Source organism: Callithrix jacchus, chromosome 22 (genome assembly GCF_049354715.1).
Source record: "Callithrix jacchus isolate 240 chromosome 22, calJac240_pri, whole genome shotgun sequence".
NCBI lineage: Eukaryota > Metazoa > Chordata > Mammalia > Primates > Cebidae > Callithrix > Callithrix jacchus.
Window position 1 is genome coordinate 51072680 of NC_133523.1, and position 18213 is coordinate 51090892.

General features: G+C 48.5%; 1 protein-coding gene across 3 annotated transcripts in view; it reads left to right on the forward strand.

Annotated features, from left to right (window-relative positions):
- The window catches only part of ZNF584 (zinc finger protein 584), a 26794-nt gene continuing 8581 nt past the window's right edge, over positions 1–18213 (forward strand). The window contains exons 1-6 of one of the 3 annotated variants that reach the window (XM_078361055.1): positions 1–389; positions 1183–1309; positions 5892–6020; positions 7062–10394; positions 15913–16043; positions 17334–17429. In XM_078361055.1, the coding sequence (XP_078217181.1) occupies positions 372–389; positions 1183–1309; positions 5892–6020; positions 7062–8038 (1251 nt within the window). In that variant the 5' untranslated portion in view covers positions 1–371 and the 3' untranslated portion in view covers positions 8039–10394; positions 15913–16043; positions 17334–17429. Of the gene's footprint in view, positions 390–1158; positions 1310–5891; positions 6021–7061; positions 10395–15912; positions 16044–17333; positions 17430–18213 lie in introns of those variants that run through there. The other 2 variants (XM_078361054.1, XM_078361056.1) reach the window with 2 other exon arrangements.

Consider the following 18213-nt stretch of genomic DNA (forward strand, 5'->3'; position numbering starts at 1 on the left):
GGCAACGACCTAGCCGCGCCGCGAGGAGAGCCGGGAATGGAGGTCGTGGCTGAGGGGCGCCGAATTCCCAGAGTTCTGGGAGTTCCGGCGTCGCCAGGGACCCTCGCCGCGCCCTCCATGCACCGTGTCCCACCGGCGAGTGGCTCTCTTACTCAGACCTGTCGCTCGCGGACAGGCGCCGTGGGGTCTCCCGGGCCCCTGCACCGCCCTCCTTCCCCGCGGCTCCCGAAAGTGGCTCCTTGTTTTCGGATGCATTTCACCCGCGCGGGGAGAGCGTCCCCGGAAGATTCCACGGCCGCCGAGGGCTTCCGCGTCCCGGACGCGTTTCGGTTGAGGCCGAGGGTCCGGGCCTGTTCCGCCGTCACGGTCCAATGGCCGGGGAGGTGCAGGTGAGGGGAGGGTGCCTCCGAGGAATGAGGAGGGCCGCCAGGTGTGGGGGCAGTATGTCCCAGGGCAGAGCTGGAGGAGGGCAGGGTCTCAGAGATCTGCATATGGGTCCAGGGGGAGGTCTTTGGTGCAGGGCTGGGGCATGCCCGTGGCAGTGGGAGGCATTGGAGATATGCCGCAGGACCGGGGCGGGACGGGGTTGTATTGCTGTGTCAGGCGCTCTGTCTGGAGACACAGGTGCAGAACAGCGTGTGTGGAAGGCCAGGCAATGTAGGGCGAACTGGGGGGGGGTTGTGCTGAGGGTGTAGACCTCTACGCATGCTGTTCAGTTTGTGCCTGGTGAGCAGGAGGGCAAACTAGGCCCTGAGACCAGGTACTTGGCACCGGGGAGAAGGATGAGCATAGGTTTGGTTGCATCTGAGAGTTGTGATCTCTGGACTGGAAATGGCAGGCAGGAGATAGAGTGGGGCCTGTGTGCTTGGCCCCGAACATAGATGGCACCAGTCTGGTCACCAGCCTGTTGTCACTTTGGGCTGGACACAGTGTCCAGTAGTAACACTAGAGGCATCAGTGACGCCAGCAGTTCTGGTATTCCTCTGAGGCAGAAGGAAGATATGTGTAGGGAGTATGGCGGGGAAGGGCTTGGGGCTCCTAGGGAAAGATAATGTCAGTGGGAGATCCCAGAGGGCCCTCAGACACAGGTCAAGGGCATGTATGTGTCCATCTGTCCATATTTTGGTTGTTTTTTTTCTGCCCATCATTGACCCCAAGGCTCAGTTGGACCCATCATTGCAGGGCTTGGTGATGTTTGAGGATGTGGCGGTATATTTCTCCAGGGAGGAGTGGGGGCTCCTTAATGTGACCCAGAAGGGCCTATACCGGGATGTGATGCTGGAGAACTTTGCACTCCTTAGCTCACTGGGTAAGTCTCTCACACTGTCCCCCAGCACACCGACTACCTCTGCATTTTCCCCATGGGCAGTTCTGTCCATATCAAAGTCAGACCACAGGGCACAGGGCCTGTTTCCTTCCCAGATTCGCTGTCGTAGTTATTGTGGGTGCTAGGACTAGGCTGGCTTTTTCCTGGCCTTTTCCCTGCCTTTCTCTGAGCAGTACTGATGGCACTGTCAACACTAGCCCCAGGAGCTAGTGGAGCAGGTTTTGGGGGTCAGATGTTTCATAGTTTGCCCACCAAATCCCATCAAGCTCTGCCTCTTCCTGGCCATGTGACTCTGTTGAAGACATGGCCTCTCTATGCTCCCAGTTTTCCCTTTCTACAAAAGAAATTTTACAGGGAACTCCCTGGGCCAGCCTTGAACCATGAATTTTAATCAGAACAGTTTGGGGAATATTACCATCCTAATATTCATATTAAGTCTTTAGGTCAGTGAACATGGGATATGTTTTATTTATTTAGCTCTTTTATTTTTCCGATAATGTTTGGTTTGTTTGTTTTTTTTTTTTTTTTTTTTTTTGAGACAGAGTCTTGCTCTTATTGCCAAGCTGGAGTGCAGTGGCGCAATCTTGGCTCACTGCAACCTCCGCCTCCTGGGTTCAAGCAATTCTTCTGCCTCAGCCTTCTGAGTAGCTGAGACCACAAGCACATACAACCATGCCCGGCTACTTTTTGTATTTTTAATAGAGACGGGATTTCACCATGTTGGCCACAATGGTCTGGATCTCTTGATCCTCGTGATCCGCCCGCCTCGGCCTCCCAAAGTGCTGGGATTACGCCTCCCAAAATGCTGGGATTACGCCTCCCAAAATGCTGGGATTATGCCTCCCAAAATGCTGGGATTACAGGTGTGAGCCACCGTGCCAGGCCTTGTTTTGTCTTTTTAAATAATGTTTTATATTATCAGTGTACAAAGATACTTTTGTTAAATTTATTCTTAAGTACTTTATCCTTTTTGATGCTTTTTCATTTTTACTTTCTTGAGACAGAGCCTTGTTCTGTCTCAAGAGGTTGGAGTGCAGTGGCACAATCTCAGCTCACTGCAACCTCTGCCTCCGGGATTTAAGCAGTTGTCCTGCCTGAGCCTCCTGAGTAGCTGGGACTACAGGTGCGTGCCACCACGCCTGGCTGATTTTTGTATTTTTAGTAGAGATGGGGTTTCGCCATGTTGGCCAGGCTGTTATTGAACTCCTGACCTCAGCTGATCCACCCACGTTGGCCTCCCAAAGTGCTGGTATTACAGGCGTGAGTCACTGTACCCAGACTTTTTGATGCTATTTTAAATGGAATTATTTTCTTAATTTAATTTTGGATTGTTCATTGCTAGTTGTAGAAATATACTCATTTTTTTGTATACTAATCTTGTCTCCTGAAGCATTGCTAAATCTGTTTATTAGTTCAAATAGTTTTTAGTGGATTCCTTCCTATTTTCCATATATAAGATCATGCCATCTATGAATAGAGATAGTTTTGCTTCTTCCTGTGCCTCACTGACCTAGCTAGACCCTCCAGTTCTTTATTCAGTGGAAATGGGGAGAGGAGACATCCTTGTTCCGTAACTTAGGGTGTTCAGTCTTTCACTATTAAATATGGTGTAGCTGTTAGTTTTTGGCAGATAGCCATTTCAGCTGAGGAAGTTCCCTTCTCTTTCTAGTTTCTTAAATGTATTTTTAAGAAAGGTCACGACCGGTCGGGCGCGGTGGCTCAAGCCTGTAATCCTAGCACTTTGGGAGGCCGAGCTGGGTGGATCACGAGGTCAAGAGATCAAGACAATCCTGGTCAACAAGGTGAAACCCTGTCTCTACTAAAAATACAAAAATTAGCTGGGCACGGTGGTGTGTGCCTGTAATCCCAGCTACTCGGGAGGCTGAGGCAGGAGAATTGCCTGAACCCAGGAGGCGGAGGTTGCGGTGAGCCAAGATCACGCCATTGCACTCCAGCCTGGGTAACAAGAGCAAAACTCCGTCTCAAAAAAAAAAAAAAGAAAGGTCACGACCAAGTGCAGTGGCTCACACCTGTAATCCAAGCACTTTGGGAGGTCAAGGGGGGTGGATCACCTGAGGTCAGGAGTTCAAGACCAGCCTGGCCAACATGGTAAACCCTCACCTCTACTAAAAATACAAAAATGGCCGGGTGTGGTGGCACATGCCTGTAATCCCAGCTACTTAGGAGGCTGAGGCAGGAGAATCTCTTGAACCTGGAAGGCGGAGGTTGCAATGAGCTGAGATTGCGCCATTGCACTCCATCCTGGGCAACAAGAGTGAAACTCTATCAAAAAAAAAAAAGAAAAAAAAGATAAAGAAAGGTCACTAAATTTTGTCAGATACTTTTCCAATGTCTAATGAAATGATCATGTGATTTTTGTCCTCTCTTCTGTTAACGTGGTGTATTACAGTAATTGATTTTCTTTTTCTTTTCTTTTCTTTCCTTTTTTTTTGAGATAGAGTCTTGATCTGTTGCCAGGCAGGAGTGCAGTGGCAAGATCTCGGCTCACTGCGACCTCCACCTCCCTGGTTCAAGCGATTCTCCTGCCTCAGCCTCCTGAATAGCTGGGACTGTGCCACCATGCTCAGCTAATTTTTGTATTTTTAGTAGAGACAGGGTTTCACCACGTTGGCCAAGATGGTCTCGATTTCTTGTCCTCACGATCCGCCTGCTGTGGCCTCCCAAAGTGCTGGGATTACAGGCGTGAGGCATCGCACCTGGCAGTGTAGTTTTCTCACAATGACGTTATCGAGTATGAGGGTAATTTTGGCTTCCATGGATAAGTTGGGAAATGTTTCCTTCTCTTCTGTTTTCTGGAAGAGTTTGTTAAGTATTGGTGTTAATTCTTATTCTTTACTGTTAGTATTGACCATTGAAGTCATCAGGGCCTGGTGTTGTGTGTGTGGTGGGGGGAAGTTTTTTAATAACAACAAGAAAACCTTTTTTGTTATGTGTTTGTTTAAATTTTCTATTTTTTCTTGAATCAGTTTTGGTAGTTTGTGTCAACTTGGGAATTCGTGCATTTGATCTAAGTTATCTCATTTGTTGGCATGCATTTGTACATAGTATTTCATGATAATCTTTTAATTTTTATTATGTCACTAGTGATGTCCTTTTTCCATTCCTATTTGTGGTAATATTGGGTCTTCTCTCTATTTTTTTCACTCTAGGTAAACATTTGCCAATTTTCTTTATCTTTTCAAAGACCCAAATTTTGGTTTATTGTTTCTCTTTATTTCTTTATTTTTTATTTTTATGTATTTATTTTATTTATTTATTTATTTATTCATTTATTTATTTATTTATTTATTTTGAGACGGAGTTTCGCTCTTGTTACCCGGGCTGGAGTGCAATGGCGCAATCTCGGCTCACCGCAACCTCTGCCTCCTGGGTTCAGGCAATTCTCCTGCCTCAGCCTCCTGAGTAGCTGGGATTACAGGCACGCGCCACCGTGCCCAGCTAATTTTTTGTATTTTTAGTAGAGACAGGGTTTCACCACGTTGACCTGGATGGTCTCGATCTCTTGACCTCGTGATCCACCCGCCTCGGCCTCCCAAAGTGCTGGGATTACAGGCGTGAGCCACCACGCCTGGCCTATTTTTTTTTTTTCTGAGATGGAGTTTCGCTCTTGCTACCCAGGCTGGAGTGCAATGGCGCGATCTCGGCTCACCGCAACCTCTGCCTCCTGGGTTCAAGCAATTCTCCTGCCTCAGCTTCCTGAGTAGCTGGGACTACAGGCGCGCACCACTGTGCCCAGCTAATTTTTGTATTTTTAGTAGAGATGGGGTTTCACCATGTTGACCAGGATGGTCTCGGTCTCTTGACCTCGTGATCCAGCCGCCTCGGCCTCCCAAAGTGCTGGGATTATACGTGTGAGCCACCATGCCGGCCAGTTGATTTCTGTTTTAATTAGTTTGTAGACAGAGAACATTATTTCAGTCCTTTGGAATCTATTAAGGCTTATTTTATATTCTAGCAAATGGTATGCTCTGAAGACTGTTCCGTGTGCACGTGAAAATGTATATCCTGCTGTTGTTAGGTGGCATGCTCTATAGATGTGTTAGGTCCAGTTGGTTTTCATTGTTGTTCAACCCTGCCCTGTCCTTTTTCCTTTTCTTCTTAGTGATTCTATTCATTATTGATGATGGGAAACTGCAATCTTTATTATTGCTAAACTGTCTGTTTCTTCAATCATGTCAGTTTTGCTGCATAGGAAGGCTTTTTTTTTTTCTGTTTGTTTGTTTCTTTGAGACAGGGTGTCACTCTGTTGCCCAGGCTGCAGTGCAGTGATTTGATTGTGGCTCACTGACATTTTGACCTGGGCTGAAGCAATCCTCTCACTATAGCCTCCCGAGTAACTGGGACTACAGGTGCATGCCAACATGCCTGGCTAATTTTTAAAAAATATATAATTTTTGAAGAGATGGGGTCTTACTATGATGCCCAGGCTGGTTGCAAACGTCTAGCCTTAAGTGATTCTCCTACCTCAGCCTTCCAAAATGTTGGGACTGTAGGCACGAGCCACGATGCCCAGCCTGTTTCTTTTACTACCTATCAATCCCAGGACTTGCACCTTCAAGATCCCCTGTGTTTACCCAACTGGTGGATGACGAACAGTCCTGTATGACCAGCTGGGTGGATGTGACTCTAGTCAGCAGAACAGAAGCCAGCAGAGGTCCTGTTTCTGGTCTTGGTAAGTGGAGCAGAGGGGAATACCTTGGTTTCAGCAGTGGGCTCACAGAATGCTGGGTACCTGCATACACTCATACCTTGGTGTTGAGGGCAGTAACCACCTTATTTCCACCTTTCCTCTTATCTGAACACTGTGCAGTCTGCCATCTCTACTGTGACTTTCAGGATCTGCGTGTTCCTGCCTCTTTGGCCTGTGTCTCTTCATTGCCCTTCTCTGTATTTATGCAGAGCTGTCTACTGTTGTCCACTCAGTGCATGACTTGAGATGTGCACATATCCTTCAATAGGTATTTGAACTTCAGCCAACCTTTAATTAATACTTAAACACCAGCTACCATGGCCGGGCGCGGTGGCTTAAGCCTGTAATCCCAGCACTTTGGGAGGCCGAGGCGGGTGGATCACGAGGTCAAGAGATCGAGACCATCCTGGTCAACAGGGTGAAACCCCGTCTCTACTAAAAATACAAAAAATTAGCTGGGCATGGTGGCGCGTGCCTGTAGTCCCAGCTACTCAGGAGGCTAAGGCAGGAGAATTGCCTGAACCCAGGAGGTGGAGGTTGTGGTGAGCTGAGATCGTGCCATTGCACTCCAGCCTGGGTAACAAGAGCGAAACTCTGTCTCAAAAAAAAAAAAAATACTTAAACACTAGCTACTATTTTGCAATCAGATTTTGCTGGAACTAGACACTTGCCTTCTCACAATGCTCACCTGTCCCCAGCAGCCAAGGTCCTGCTGAAACCCTTTGCAGAGGAGTGACTTGGAGACCCCACCTCTCCTCCCTGTACTGCACCCTATCTTGTGCCCTCATTTCAATTGAGATCTTTCTTTTCTTTCCTTTTTTTTTTTTTTTAAAGAGATCTTTCTTATTCTGTAGTCTAATGGAGCCATGTTCAGTTGGGCCAGCCTTTTCTAACCCAGACCTTTCCCAGCAATCTTTCAGCAATTCTCTGGAGTCCTTATGGGTGTGTCTGACATGCACTGGTGATGAAGGTACCTCCTGCCTCTAGTTCAACTCTCAGTAATAGATTCATTTCTGCTTTCAGATGGTCTGTGTAGAGCGGAGGATGAGAGAGCCCCTCCCAAGCATGTAAAGAACTACAGAGTCATCCAGCACCAAGACCCTCGTAGTGCGGGGAAGCTAAGAAGGCACACTGAGTATGAGGCAGCCTTCCCACCTAGTTCCAGTTGTGGACCACAGCAAGGAGTCCATGTGGCAGAGAAGCTGTTCAAATGCAGTGACTGTGGGAAGGTGTTCTTGAAGGCCTTTGCCCTCCTTGACCATCTGATAACTCACTCTGAAGAGAGACCCTTCAGATGCCCAACAGGCAGAAGTGCTTTTAGGGAGAAGTCAATTCATATTAACCCCCGAAAAATTCACACTGGAAAAACATCCCATGTGTGTAATGAGTGTGGGAAGGCCTTCAGTTACCCGTCTAAGCTGAGGAAACACCAGAAGGTTCACACAGGCATAAAACCTTTTAAGTGTAGTGAATGTGGGAAAACCTTCAACCGCAAAGATGCACTTGTTCTACACCAGAGGATTCACACTGGAGAAAGGCCTTATGCGTGCAGCAAATGTGGGAAAACCTTCAGTGTTCTGTCTACCCTCATTAGGCACCAGAAAGTGCACACTGGAGAAAGACCCTATGAGTGTACAGAATGTGGGAAGTTCTTTAAATATAGTAATAGCTTCGTTCTTCACCAGAGAGTTCACACTGGAGAAAGGCCTTTCGAATGCAAGCAATGTGGGAAAGCCTACGTGACTCGTTCAGGCCTCTATCAGCACTGGAAAGTCCACACTGGGGAACGGCCCTATGAATGTAGCCTGTGTGGGAAAACCTTTACTACCAGGTCCTACCGCAATCGGCACCAGCAGTTCCACACTGAAGAGAGGCCTTATGAATGTACAGAATGTGGGAAAGCCTTCAAACATAGTTCTACTCTCCTTCAGCACAAGAAAGTTCATGCTTCAGAAAGGCCTCAGGAGGACAGGTCACATGGGAAAGTTGTTAGCTGCTAGCACTTGTGCATCAGAAAAGGTCTTTTTTTTTTTGAGACGGAGTTTCGCTCTTTTCACCCAGGCTGGAGTGCAATGGCGCGATTTCGGCTCACTGCAACCTCCGCCTCCTGGGTTCAGGCAATTCTCCTGCCTCAGCCTCCCGAGTAGCTGGGATTACAGGCATGTGCCACCATGCCCAGCTCATTTTTTGTATTTTGAGTAGAGCCGGGGTTTCACCATGTTGACCAGGATGGTCTCGATCTCTCTCTTTCTTTTTTTTTTTGAGACGGAGTTTCGCTCTTGTTACCCAGGCTGGAGTGCAATGGCGCGACCTTGGCTCACCGCAACCTCCGCCTCCTGAGTTCAGGCAATTCTCCTGCCTCAGCCTCCCAAGTAGCTGGGATTACAGGCATGTGCCACCCGCTCAGCTAATTTTATGTTTTTAGTAGAGATGGGGTTTCACCATGTTGACCAGAATGGTCTCGATCTCTTGACCTTGTGATCCACCCGCCTCAGCCTCCCAAAGTGCTGGGATTACAGGCTTGAGCCATCGCGCCTGGCCCAGAAAAGGTCTTATTCCAGAAAGAAGATTGAGGAGAGTGACTGTGAGAGTGCCATGTGAAAGAAGCTTAACCTTGTATATCCCAGCATCCTCCCTGGGGGGGGGGGGTTCCCATGTGTGCCTGGTTTGTGGGAAGCTTTCAGGAGCCACACTGCGCTCTGACTTGCCTGGGGCTGTTGGCAGTGTCATGTTACTGTCAGTTAATGTGATAGAAACCATCCACTTCTATCCACCCTGTAAGATCCCTACAGCAAGTGGTGCAGCAGACCTTGGGTTCCTTGTTCTAAACTGTAGAGAATCATTAATGGTGGAGCCCAAAACAGCTCATTCCTTACCCCTGACTGGTCTAGCTGTGAACACGATCCAGCTCTGGCCAGAGGAGCTGAGCTGGTGTAAGCTGGGGGCTTGTTGGGAAGGTTTACCATTTTCATGGACGCGGTTGATATTACATGGGGTATTTGCCCTGCGCTAGCGTGGGCAGTCTCATACTGCTCTGGACTGTGGTAATAAAGCCTTTATTGTTTAAGCCACTTAAAAAAAATTTTTTTTTTTGAGATGGTCTTGCTTTGTTGCCCAGGCTGGAGTGCAGTGGTGCCATCACAGCTCACCACAGCCTCAAACTCCTGGTCTCAAGGGATCTTCCTGCTTTAGCCTCCTAAGTAGCTGGTGCTACAGGTGTGCACCATCACACCTGGCTAACTTTTGGTAGACAGGGTCTCGCTCCATTGTCCAAGCTGGTCTCCAACTCTGAGCCTCAAGCTGTCCTCCTGCCTTGGCCTCCCAAAGTGCTAGGAGCCACTGTGCCTGGCCTAGTGTTTTTAGAGGCAGGGTCTCACAGTCTTGCCCAGGTTGGAGTGCAGTGGTATGATCCCAGCTCATTGCAGACTTGGACTCCTGGACTCAGGTGATGCTCTTGCTTAATAGCTAGGATTGCACTTGTGTGCCACCATGTTTGGCTAATTTGAAACATTTTTTGTAGAGACAGGATCTTGCTACATTGCCCAGGCTGGTCATGAACTCGTCGCCTCAAGCACTCTTGCCTCAGCCTTCCAAGTGCTGGTATTATAGTTGTGAGCCTCTGTGCTCCACCAAGTCACTTTTTTTTTTTTTGAGACGGAGTTTCGTCCTTGTTACCCAGGCCGGAGTGCAATGGCGCGATCTCGGCTCACCGCAACCTCCGCCTCCTGGGTTCAGGCAATTCTTCTGCCTCAGCCTCCTGAGTAGCTGGGATTACAGGCACGCGCCACCGTGCCCAGCTCTTTTTTTGTATTTTGAGTAGAGACGGGGTTTCACCATGTTGACCAGGATGGTCTCGATCTCTTGACCTCGTGATCCACCCGCCTTGGCCTCCCAAAGTGCTGGGATTACAGGCGTGAGCCACTGCGCCCAGCCCAAGTCACTTTTAATATTGAGGTTCTCATCCCTGTGTGTGAAGAGATTGAGAATAGAATCAGGCACTATCACCATAAGTCGAGGGAGTGGCTTTTGTGGAGGCGGTCTCTTTTTTTCTGCCTCAGTGGGGATGGCAGGATGACAGAAAATAGTTCAAGTCAAGTAGTCAAGTTGGCCTAATTTGTATTGGCCCCTGAGTCATTCAGGGAAAGAAAGACCCGTAGCCTGCATGTCAGGTATGTTTGTGGGTCCAGAGCTCACCTTGAAGAAGGGGATAGTTGGTGTGAGATCTGTATGTTTATGGAGAGAAAACGTTGGGTTCCTTGTTCCCAGGGAATGTTCCAGAACTTCCAGCAATGGTCACAAGGGGCTGTTTCCAGATTCAGCTCAGAAGCCATATTCTCCAAAATCTGGAACGTGGAGGTAAGTTCTAGACTGACTGTAAAACCTATAGGGGCCTGTTGGGTAGAGTAAGTGGGCATAGAAATACCGAGTAAGGGTTGGGCACGGTGGCTCACCCCTGTAATCCCAGCACTTTGGGAGGCCTAGGCGGGCGGATCATGAGGTCAAGAGATCGAGACCATCCTGGCCATGGTGAAAACCTGTCTCTACTAAAAATACAAAAAAAATTAGCCGGGCGTGGTGTCACACGCCTGTGGTCCCAGCTCCTCGGGAGGCTGAGGCGGAAGAATCGCTTGAACCCAGGCGGAGGTTGCAGTGAGCCGAGATTGCGCCACTGCACTCCAGTCTGGCGACAGAGTAAGACTGTCTCAAAAAAAAAAGAAATACCGAGTAAGTAGTATGGAGTGAAGTGTCTGGTAAGCAAGAGGGCTTGAACCAACTCTAAAGAGGCATCCACAAATATTCCAGCAACTGAGGTTTTATGGGGTGAGGGCACCAGAACTCCTCAGCAATTACAGACGAGGTTACTGTCAGCAAATGATCTATAGGCTTTCTGGATTTTCATATCCTCTCTGGGCTATTTACCTCTCATGGCCATTATTATCCTGAGACTGAAAGATTCTGTAGTCCTGGGATGTGCCTTTTGTGACCCATCCAGTGCTTCTGGTGTCTCTGGATGCTGTGGCCTTTGTCATTGTCAAGTTTTTGCTGTCACAGTGTCAGGGCAGTCCCTCCGGGGCTCAAGGGAGACAGGTGGGATAACCAAAGTGTGGATCCAGATCTTGTGGTTTATGGGACTTTTTCAGTCTTGCTCTATCTCCCAGCCTGGAATGCAACTGTGTGATGGGTCACTGCACCCTTGACTTCTGGGACTCAAGTGATCTTTCCACCTCAGCCTCCTAGGTAGCAGGGACTGCAGTTGCATGCCACCACATCCAGATAATTAAAAAAAATGTTTTGGCCGGGTGCGGTGGCTCACGCCTATAATCCCAGCACTTTGGGAGGCCACGGCGGGTGGATCACGAGGTCAAGAGATCAAGACCATCCTGGTCCACAAGGTGAAACCCCGTCTCTACTAAAAATACAAAAAATTAGCTGGGCATGGTAGTGCATGCCTGTAGTCCCAGCTACTCGGGAGGCTGAGGCAAGAGAATTGCTTGAACCCAGAAGGTGGAGGTTGCGGTGAGCCGAGATTACGCCATTGCACTCCAGTCTGGGTAACAACAGCAAAACTCTGTCTCAAAAAAAAAAAAGTTTTAGGCTGGGCGTGGTGGCTCATGCCTATAATCCCAGCACTTTGGGAGGCCAAGGTAGGCAGAAGACTTGAGGTCAGGAGTTTGAAACTAGCCTGGCCAACATGGTGAAACCCCATCTCTACTAAAAATAAAAAAAAATTAACCAGGCGTGGTGGGTGGGTACCTAATCCCAGCTACTTGGGAGGCTGAGGCAGGAGAGTCGCTTGAACAGGGGAGGCAGAGGTTGCAGTGAGCCGAGATCACGCCACTGTACTCCAGCCTGGGTGACAGAGCAAGACTCTGTCTCAAAAAATATATATGGGGGGCCAGGATTGGTGTCTCATGCCTGTAATGCTAGCACTTTGGGAGACTCAGGTGGGAGGATTTCTTGAGCCCAGAAGTTCATGACCAGCCTCGGCAAAATAGCAAGACATCATCTCTTTAAATTCTTTTTTTTTTTAAGAGACAGGGTTTTGCCATGTGCCCAGACTCATCTTGAATTCTTGGGCTCAAGTGACCCACCAGCCTTAGATTCCCAAAGTGCTGGGTTTACAGGTGTGACACTGTGCCCAGCTTATACCCACTTTATTTTGTTTTGTTTTGAGGCGGAGTCTTGCTCTGTTGCCCAGGCTGGTGTGCGGTGGTGTGATCTTGGCTCACTGCAAACTGTGCCTCCCGGGGTCAAACGATTCTCCTACCTCAGCCTCCTGAGTAGCTGGGATTGCAGGTGCACACCACCATGCCAGGCTAATTTTTGTATTTTTAGTAGAGATGGGGTTTCACCATGCTGGCCAGGCTGGTCTTGAACCCCTGACCTCATGATCCACCAACCTCAGCCTCCCAAAGGGATTACAGGCATGAGCCACCGCACCCGGCCTATTTACCTACTTTTAATAACATGCGACATGCCAAGTATTATTCAGAATGGCCTAGAAAATGGGTGGTAACTTCCAGATGTTGCCCTGCTAAGGGGCAGTAACTTCCAGGTGTTGCCAAGATAATGGCAAACTGCCATGGTAATGGTGGGCATGTCTTTTTTTTTTTTTTTTCTAAGATGGAGTCTCGCTCTTGTTACCCAGGCTGGAGTGCAATGGCGCGATCTCGGCTCACCGCAACCTCCGCCTCCTGGGTTCAGGCAATTCTCCTGCCTCAGCCTCCCGAGTAGCTGGGATTACAGGCACGCGCCACCATGCCCAGCATATTTTTTGTATTTTTAGTAGAGACGGGGTTTCACCATGTTGACCAGGATGGTCTCGATCTCTTGACCTCGTGATCCACCCGCCTCGGCCTCCCAAAGTGCTGGGATTACAGACGTGAGCCACCGCGCCCGGCTCTATGGGCATGTCTTATGGGGAAGTGCTTTCAGTGCCTCTTCCTGTTCAGTGTCTTCAGTCTGGTCTGGAGTAGATTCCCATCTGGCTCCTACCTCAGCTTCACAAAAATCCCATGAAGGAGGAATTGTCTTCATTTTCCATTGCTCCCCCAATTCCCAGGCCTGTGCAGTCAGGACTGGCTGCTGGATAGGATATTGACCACCTCACTGCCTATGGAAATCTCAGTGCTGTTTTTTTAGGGGGAAGGGAAGCCAATCCAAATTGTAATTTTAAAAGTGTAATTTATGATTGGGCACAGTGGCTCACACCTGTAATCCCAACACTTTGGGAGGCTGAAGTGGGCAGATCACAAGGTCAGGGGTTTGAGACCAGCCTGGCCAACATGGTGAAACCCCATCTCCACTAAAAATACAAAACTAGCCAGGTGTGGTGGTATGCACCTGTAGTCCCAGCTATTCGGGAGGCTGAGGCAGGAGAATCGCTTGAACCCGGGAGGTGGAGGTTGCAGTGAGTATAGACTGTGCTATCGCACTCCAGCCTGGGCTACAGAGCAAGACTCTCTGTCAAAAAAGATGTAAGTTATAAGGGCATAAAATTATGAAGTACTTAGAAATAATTTTTACAAAATTATGCAGGACTTGTACACAAAACTATAAAACATCGCTGAGATAAATTGAAGAATGCCTAAGTAAATGAGGACATTTATTATGTTCATGAATTGAAAGTCTTAATATGTTAATCCTCCCCAAGTTGGTTTGTGGGTTCAATGCAGTCTCAATAAAAATGTCACTAGGTGTTTTTTTTTTTTTTTGATTCACTCTGTTACCCAGGCCAGAGTGCAGTGGTGCAATTTCATCTCACTGCAACTTCTGCCTCCTTCTGCCTGCCAGGTTCAAGTGATTCTCCTGCCTTAGCCTCCCAAGTAGCTGGAACTACAGGTGCGTGCCACCACGCCCGCTAATTTTTGTATTTTACAATTGTAAATTACAGTCCCAAAGTGCTGGGATTACAGGCATGAGCCACCAAGCCCGGCCTGCTTTTCTTTATAAGCTGTCTACACTGGGATGTTTCTTTTATTTTCCCCTGCCTCCCTCCCTTTCTCCTTCCTTCCTTCCCATCCTCCTTTCTTTTCCTTCCTTCTTTCTTTTCCTTCTTTCCTTCCTTCCTTTTTCTTTTTCCCTCCCCTCCCCGTCCTTCTTCCTTCTCTCTCCTCTCTCTCTCTCTCTCTCTCTCTCTCTCTCTCTTCTTTCTTTCTTTCTTGATGGAGTCTTGCTCTGTTGCCCAGGCTAAAGTGCAATGGCGGAATCTCAACTCACCGCAACCTCTGCCTCCCAGCTTCACGTGATTCTCCTACCTCAGCCTCCCAAGTAGCTGGGATTACATGCGCCCACCAATGTGTCCGGCTAATTTTTGTATTTTTAGTAGAGACGGGGTTTAACTATCTTGGCCAGGCTGGTCACGAACTCCTGACATTGTGATCCACCCGCCTCGGCCTCCCAAAGTGCTGGGATTACAGACATGAGCCACCTAGCCCAGCTTTTTTTTTTTTTTTTTTGAGATGGAATTTCACTCTTGTTGCCCAGACTAGAGTGCAGTGGCATGATCTCAGCTCCCTGCAACCTTTGCCTCCCAAGTTCAAGTGATTCTCCTGCCTCAGCCTCCCAAATAACTGGAATTACAGCAGCATGTCACCACATCAAGCTAATTTAGTATATTTTTAGTAGAAATGGAGTTTCACCATGCTGACCAGGATGGTCTCAAACTCCCAAACTCAGGTGATCCACCTGCTTCAGCCTCCCAAAGTGCTGGGATTACAGGCGTGAGCTACTGTACCCGGCCCAAAATAATTCTTTATAGTAACACAAAAATGGCCTAACACAAAGGTCGCATAGCAGATAGGCTCTAGTAAGAAAGAGAGCTGGGATTTTAAGGCAGGTGAACTGGGTCTAATGTTTCTACTCTTTACTTCTTTCTTCCTGCCTCTAGATTTTCACCCTCCCATGTTGAAATCTCTTGGTTATAGATTTTTGCTTGTGCTCTCTTCTGAGATCACCTTCTTAAATCACAGTGGTGTCTGTTTTCATACCTTTTGAGGGTAGAGTGATTCCTTGAGGGTTACAAGGTCTGAAGATAGATGAGTTCTTGGCAGTTTGGAGAAGCCGGTGACTGGGTGCTCTGAGTCACTGGTTGTCAGACTGAGCCTCTCCCATCACACAGCTGAAGCTAGACTGCTCTGAGTGTCAAAAGAAGGCTAGGTGGGGAGAGGATCTGGGTTTTACAAGAGGTAAGTCTAGGCCGGGCGCAGTGGCTCAAGCCTGTAATCCCAGCACTTTGGGAGGCTGAGGCGGGTGGATCACGAGGTCAAGAGATCGAGACCATCCTGGTCAACATGGTGAAATCCCGTCTCTACTCAAAATACAAAAAATTAGCTGGGCGTGGTGGTGTGTGCCTGTAATCCCAGCTACTCAGGAGGCTGAGGCAGGAGAATTGCCTGAACCCAGGAGGCAGAGGTTGCGGTGAGCCGAGATTACGCCATTGCACTCCAGCCTGGGTAACAAGAGCGAAACTCCGTCCCAAAAAAAAAACCAGGCAAGTCTAGAAATGTCAGAATTGGGGTCCAGGGTGCGAGCATGACGTGGTAGGACAACATCGTCTGCCATCTGGGTATGATGGTTGAAGCACTGGTTAGTGGGTGTGGCTTAAGGTAAACATAGTAATTCCCACTCTAGGTGTAAAGTGCTTCACATTGATGGGGAGCTTTCTGTGTCAGGAGCTTTGCATTAGTGTTGTCAGAAAGTCTGGTGCGCACTGTGAGCACAGATTTCATGGATTTTACAGATGAGACAACTGAAGCTTAGGAGTCTGTGTTCGAGATCACACAATTCATTAGCAGTAGGAGTCCAAGTTGAACCAAGCGGGAAGGGTTACTGAGTGTTTTGGCACCCTTGGCCTTCAACTACTACTCTTCAGATTTCACAGGCCCCGTATTCTGGATAATTCACTCAAAGCTTGGGAGTTGGAGGTGAGGGAATCAACACAGGCATCAAAGAGAAGACAGATGCCAACACTAGCATGGAGGAGAGATTGCAGCTGATCTGGAGGTATGATTGGGAGAGATTGAGAAGCCTTTCAGGGGAGTCCCTGATGTGGGAGGGCACAAACAAAGGCCCAGGGGAAAGGAACTGCCCAGTAGGTCCCAGAGGAGGACCACCATCGGATACAACAGAGTGTAAAGTAACAGGGTAGACGGTATACTGCATCAACGGGGGGAAGGCAACTGCCTTTTGTGTTGAGGATAGTCTGAAAGCAATGGACCACTGAATCCCACAAAAGCTGGCAACCTGCACAGCTCAAAGGTCTTTGCCTGGAATACTCTGGCATTATTGGCAAACGTCTCCCTTCCTCTCACAGGTTGGCTGCTGTACACTGAGCCCCAGTGGGAGATCAGAAGGCAGGTTCAGCAGAAATACACAGGACTCTGCTCATGTACTGGGAACCATATCATTCTTCCTTTTTTACAGACAAGGTCTCATTCTGTTGCTCAGGCTCGAGTACAGTGGTGCAAGCGTAGCTAGCTCAGGGCAGACTTTAAGTCCTGGGATCCAGCGATCCTCCTGCCTCAGTCTCCCAAATAGCTGGGAACATGCTACCATCATGCCCAGCACCACTTTATGATATCTAATCTTAGCCACTGACACAGAGGATTGCGCTCTGATGACGCGTCTACCCTAACTTCATTTGCTTGGAAGCCCCCATGTGACTCAACTGGCCTTTAATTCTGATCCCACACGAATCTTCCATATTGGAGATATTATACTCAGGAAGGCAGGCCTGAGCAGGGTGGGCATCCCCCAGACACCTCCCTGTGCTGGGGAGTACTTGGGAAGCCCTGCCGTAATCTCTGCTCCCTGCAAAACTGTTGTGGCTTCTGCTCATGACGTAGTTATCATTGTCCATCCCCTCAGGGGCTTCCGAGACAGGTGGCAGCTGCAGTGGCCTCTGATCGGTCATATAGTATGGATGGACACCACAGGCCAAAGAGCTTCATGTCAGAAGATTTCTGGTCTATTCTCCCCTAGGCCTCAGGAGGACCCAGGGAAATATACAAAGCCAACTTATAGTTTTGGTGAACTGAGTTTGTATTGAAATGTTTTTTGAAATGATTTTCAACATTTACGAAATCAGATGCCACATAAAAATCCAAGTATTTGACTCTTCTCGCAAAACCAGGAAGACTCCACCATATTGTTTCCCCACCCCTAAGAGGGGCAGACCTGCTTGGTGGCCGCCATAAGTGGAATTATGAAGGCCCTGGCCATGTGACTCTTTAGAAACCCTGGCTACTCACATAAGCCACTCTAGACCATGATTTCTGTCTTCTCTGCCTTGAGGTTCCTACCTGTGCAGTGATGGCCATGAGATGAACAGCCCAGAGAGTCCACAGGAATCCACAAAACATTTATTTGGATTTCAGTTATGAGTGACAGGTAGGTCTGCATGTCCTGAGAAGTTGTATATACCCTTATGTCACTTGGCCATAGTCACTGGAAGTTTCTAATGTGCCTTTAGAACAGACATGTCCCGGCTGGACGCGGTGGCTCATGCCTATAATCCCAGCACTTTGGGAGGCCGAGGCGGGTGGATCACGAGGTCGAGAGATCGAGACCATCCTGGTCAACAAGGTGAAACCCCGTCTCTACTAAAAATACAAAAATTAGCTGGGCATGGTGGTGGCGCGTGCCTGTAGTCCCAGCTACTCAGGAGGCTGAAGCAGGAGAATTGCTTGAACCCGGGAGGTGGAGGTTGCGGTGAGCTGAGATCGTGCCATCGCACTCCAGCCTGGGTAACAACAGCGAAACTCTGTCTCAAAAAAAAAAAAAAAAACAGACATGTCCGTTCTTGCTCACCAGTCTTCTCCACACCTAGAGTTTTGTACCAATGATAATTTCCACATAGCCCTGGCAGGTCCGAACCACTTATACCTGCCTACTGAGTTCTATATTTCATGAGTCATGAGCCAAGAGCAGGTCCTGGAACACATACCTAGTAAAGTAGGGCATGCACTGGGAACAGAGGACCAAACTCTTGCTGTGGAGGTTCTCAAGGAAACCACCCCATTTTTCAGAGCTAGCTGTCTGGTCCCACAGGTGACTCCTGGTGTCCAGACTACAGGATTCAGTCCACAGAGCCTGTCAGTCCTTCACAGGAGGCCTTAGGGCAACAAGGCAAATTCAACCAAATCTGGACTGAGAGCTCTTCCTGCCCAATCAG